At 39.8% G+C, this 4,276-nt stretch overlaps 1 protein-coding gene across 1 annotated transcript; it reads left to right on the top strand.

The window, feature by feature from the left end:
* Positions 1-2,150: 2,150 nt before the first annotated feature.
* LOC131604527 (uncharacterized) lies at positions 2,151-4,067 on the top strand. Its single transcript, XM_058876959.1, has 2 exons — positions 2,151-2,502; positions 2,590-4,067. Exons 1-2 carry the CDS (start codon positions 2,151-2,153, stop codon positions 4,065-4,067), a joined length of 1,830 nt encoding a protein of 609 aa, XP_058732942.1.
* Positions 4,068-4,276: the final 209 nt, after the last annotated feature.

Below are 4,276 nucleotides of genomic sequence, written 5' to 3'. Positions count from 1 at the left end.
CTGAAGAAAAACTGGTAAGGAAGATCCTCAGATCATTTCCTAAGCGATTTGACATGAAGGTAACTGCCATAGAGGAAGCTCAAGACATCAGCAACATGAAGCTGGACGAACTTATTGGTTCTCTCCAAACCTTTGAGTCAAGCATCTGTGAGCCTGTTGAAAAGAAGAATAAAAGCATCGCGTTCGTCACCAACACAGGTGATAATTCAAAAGAAAGCAATGGTGGATGTGATGAGAATTTATCAGACGCCATAACCATGCTTGGAAAAAATTTCAACAGACTTATTAAAAGAGTTGATTAGAAGTCCAGATCCAATGTCAAGAACACTTCCAATGACATCATCTAGACCTATGACTCAAGCAAAAGGTTCAAAGCTGAGGAGAAGCCCTATCTAGGGAAAGGGGTTCAGTGTCATGGATGTGAAGGATTCGGACACATTAGAGCTGAATGTCCTACCTACCACAAGGAGCAAAAGAAAGGACTGAATGTTACTTGGTCTGACGAAGACTCAGATTCAGAAAAAGAAACTGCAATACATGTCACAGTTTCAACAAGAATCTATGAATCTGATGATGATTCCAGTGATGATGAGCTAACCTTTGATGAACTAGCTGCCTCGTACAAGAAGTTGTGTAGGGAGAATGCTGAAGTCTGCAAACAAGTGGAGAAGCAAGAGATAATCATAAGAGAGCTAGAAACTGAGAAGAATAAACATCTTGCAACCATAGACTCCCTCAGTAGTGAAGTAAGCATGTTGAACCACAAACTTGATCAAATGACCAAGTCATTCAAAATGCTGAACAATGGATCTGATACTCTAGAAGAAATTCTGGAATCTGGACAAAGAACAGAAGACATGTCTGGAGTGGGATTTGTAGCTAAAGAGGAATTAATCTCTGGACTCAGGAGAACAGAATCCAAGACTTATGTGACTAACTAGATGTCAATCCAAATGTCACAACATCAAGGAAACATAAGAAGGAGGCACTCAAAGAAAAGGTTCCAGAAATGGAGGTTTCATCACTGTGGAAGATTTGGTCACATAAAACCGTTATGCTTCAGAATAGTTGGATATCCAGACCACATTCATCGAGCCAAACCTGAGTTTAACACCTACAACAGAAAGCAACGACCGGCAACTAAGAATGTAGCTCTGGTAGCACACACTTCTCTAAGGATGCCAGCAAAAGAAGATTGGTATCTTGATAGTGGCTTTTCAAATCATATGACCGGGAGGAAGAACTCTCTAGTAGATCTCAAATTGGAAGGAAACAACTATGTAACTCTGGGTGATGGAGATATAAGAAAAGTCAAAGGTGTTGGGAAGACAGAAGGGGCGGGTATACCTAATCTAAACAATGTTCTACTTGTACAAGGATTGGCTGCAAACCTTATAAGCATCAGTCAGTTGTGTGATGAAGGATTTAATGTTAGGTTCACCAAAGATGAGTGCATCATCACTAATGAAGCAAATGAGGAAGTCATGAAGGGATTTAGATCTAAGGATAATTGCTATCTATGGAAGCCTGACACACCTGTCCACCCCACTGACTACTCCATGATCAAAGAAGAATTAAAAGTTTACCGTCACGAATCTGATGAATCTGATGAGTCTGATGAATCTGATAAAGAATCCTATGTTTGAGATCTCACCATAAGTGAACTGTCTACTGGTTTTTCTGAGACCTGTGTAATGAATGAGAAACTGTGTGCAAAAGTAAGGGAGTACAGAAGTATCAATAGATTTCTCTTAGAAGAAAGAGTAAGTCTTGTGATGGACATTACAGATCGGGAAAGAAAACTTGAAAAGTCAATTGTGAGCAATGATCCTAAAAGAATATCTGAAAGAAATGTCACAGAGAATGTTGCAACAACATCTAAAGACATTGTGACAGAAAAGTGTATGTTGGGTATCTGCTACCAAAACATATTATAACAATTAACCCACGTGAGGGAATACTATTTGGGCTTTGTAAAAATCCATGTTTTGAAATTTCCCTCACTCAGTGTGCATATAAAGCTCCCTCGATCCCCTAGTATTCTAAAAACGGAAAACTTTCCTAGTAGTTCTGCTAGCTACTCCCTGAGGTTGATCTACTTCAATTGTTTTCACAAGTGTGAAACAAGTTCTGGTTCTCTAAGTTTCAGAATGTCTCAGCAATCGAGTGATGAATCTCCCGTTTCAAACTCGGCAACATCGGAAGAGTCCTTTAACCCTAATAGGGTTCTTAAGGTTGTCCCTTTAAGGACGATTAGCAGTGACGAAGTAAAGGCTACAAAGCCTAAAACGACTCATGCAAAACGACCCAAGGAGGGTATTCACAACAAGGGTACCAAATCCTCAATATCTGCTACCATGGAGGAACTTACTAAAGAAGGATCCAAATATGTCGATAGCGCAATTACCAGGATTGTTACTCGTATTCTGAAGGAGAATCATCAAGTGCCTGGAATATCTATTCCTCTTCAAACCATAATGGTTGATCCCCTCAATAACACCAGTAAGACTGAGGTTGTTCACACCGTTGATAGTGACCTATAAATCAACAAGGATGAACAAGGGTTTGCTAAGAATACCAATGTTGCAGAGGATGTCAATGACATCGACAATAATGAGCACCCTAAGGCCAATACTGAAACTGATACTAATGTGGTAGACTTAGATGAATACTCTGACGACGAATTACTTACCTCCTTGAATCCTAGTGTAGCCAACAGGCTAATGACAAGAAGAAAAGGCGAAGCTGCTGTCCAATGTTCTCCTAAAAGGAGCACTCAAGTGAACAACCCTGCCAAAGACACTATCAGGAAGAAGAGTACTTCTGCAGGTCCTGTCAAGAGCAAAGCTGTAACCAAGAGTAAAGGGGTTGGTCTATCAAAATCTTGGAGCAGGGCCATTCCAATTAAAAGAAAGGAGCGAGAAATTGTTGAACCTGAATCTGATGTTGAAGTGAATGTCCCTGACATTCCATCGAGGAAGAAGCATACAACAAGTAAGCTTGCTGCTAGTATTCCTGAAGTTCCCATTGATAATGTGTCTTTCCACTATGCCTCTAGTGCCAGCAGATGGAAGTATGTTCTTCAAAAGAGATTGGCTGTTGAAAGGGAATTGGCTCCAAATGCTCTTGAAAACAAGGAGGTCTTAGAGCTGATTCAAGAAGCTGGACTGCTAAAAATTGTGTGCAATCTTCCCAAATGTTATGAGAAGCTGGTCAAAGAATTTGTGGTAAACCTATCTGAAGATTGTGGCAATAGCAGGAGTGCAGACTACAGAAAGGTGTTTGTAAGAGGTAAGTGTGTATCGCTCTCTCCTTCTGTGATTAATAAATTCTTGGAAAGAACAGATGAAGCTCAAACCGAGCTGGAAGTAACAGACAACCAAGTCTGTCAAGTGATCACAGCCAAGCAAGTAAAAAGCTGGCCCATGAAAGAGAAGTTAACTGCAAGTAAGCTGAGCATCAAGTATGCAATGCTTCACAAGATAAGAGCAGCTAATTGGGTTCCAATAAATCACAAGTCTACTATCTCAACTGTGCTTGGTAGATTTCTGTATGCTGTAGGAACAAAGGCAAAGTTTGATTATGGAGCATATATTTTTGACCAAACCATGAAGCATGCTGGAAGCTTCAGTATTAAGGGTCCAATTGCCTTTCCATCCCTCTTGTGTGGTATAATTCTGGATCAGTATTCAAACATTCTCAATGAACATGATGTAGTGTGCAAAAGAGAAAGTCCTTTGGCCTTCCATTACAAACTGTTTCAGGGTAAGCATGTTCCAGACATTGTCATGACATCAGCTGAAACGTCCAAATCTGGAGCATCAGTCAGCAAAGCAGAAGTCTTAACAATGCTAAAAGAGACTTGCAAAGAACTGGAATCTAGAAAAATATCTCTTGGAAAAATGATACTCACTCTGGAAATGGATGAGAATGAGGAGTTTGCAGATACTGAAGAGATGAAAGACAAGGATGAGCAAGAAGAGGAAGAAGAAAGTGTTAGTCCTGCTGATGATTCTGAGAAAGACAGTTCTTCAGAAACCTCATATGGGTCTGAATCTAAGCAGTAATTACAGCTAGAGTCCAGTTTGTTTTGTTTTTTTGTTTGTTTTTGTTTGGTGTGTTCTTTTGCTTTTAGTTCTGTCTATTTTATTTAATTTCGGTCAGTTTAAATTTTTGGACTTATTTAAACTTGGAAGAGGAGAAGTTTTTTTTGGCTTTGGCAACATTTGTGGCCAAACAGGGGGAGAAGTAATATATGTCACCCCAGAACAACAAG

Source organism: Vicia villosa, linkage group LG5 (assembly GCF_029867415.1).
Source record: "Vicia villosa cultivar HV-30 ecotype Madison, WI linkage group LG5, Vvil1.0, whole genome shotgun sequence".
In the NCBI taxonomy this organism is placed as follows: domain Eukaryota; kingdom Viridiplantae; phylum Streptophyta; class Magnoliopsida; order Fabales; family Fabaceae; genus Vicia; species Vicia villosa.
Note: the sequence above shows the minus strand (reverse complement) of the source record. Positions and strands in the feature narration are given on the sequence as shown.

What these genes read in the sequence shown, in the direction of transcription:
- LOC131604527 (XM_058876959.1), top strand. Translation starts at nt 2,151, where the DNA reads ATGTCTCAGCAATCGAGTGATGAATCTCCCGTTTCAAACTCGGCAACA. An exon ending in TGATCCCCTCAATAACACCA is followed by an intron (nt 2,503 to 2,589) that starts GTAAGACTGAGG and finishes CCAATGTTGCAG; the next exon opens with AGGATGTCAATGACATCGAC.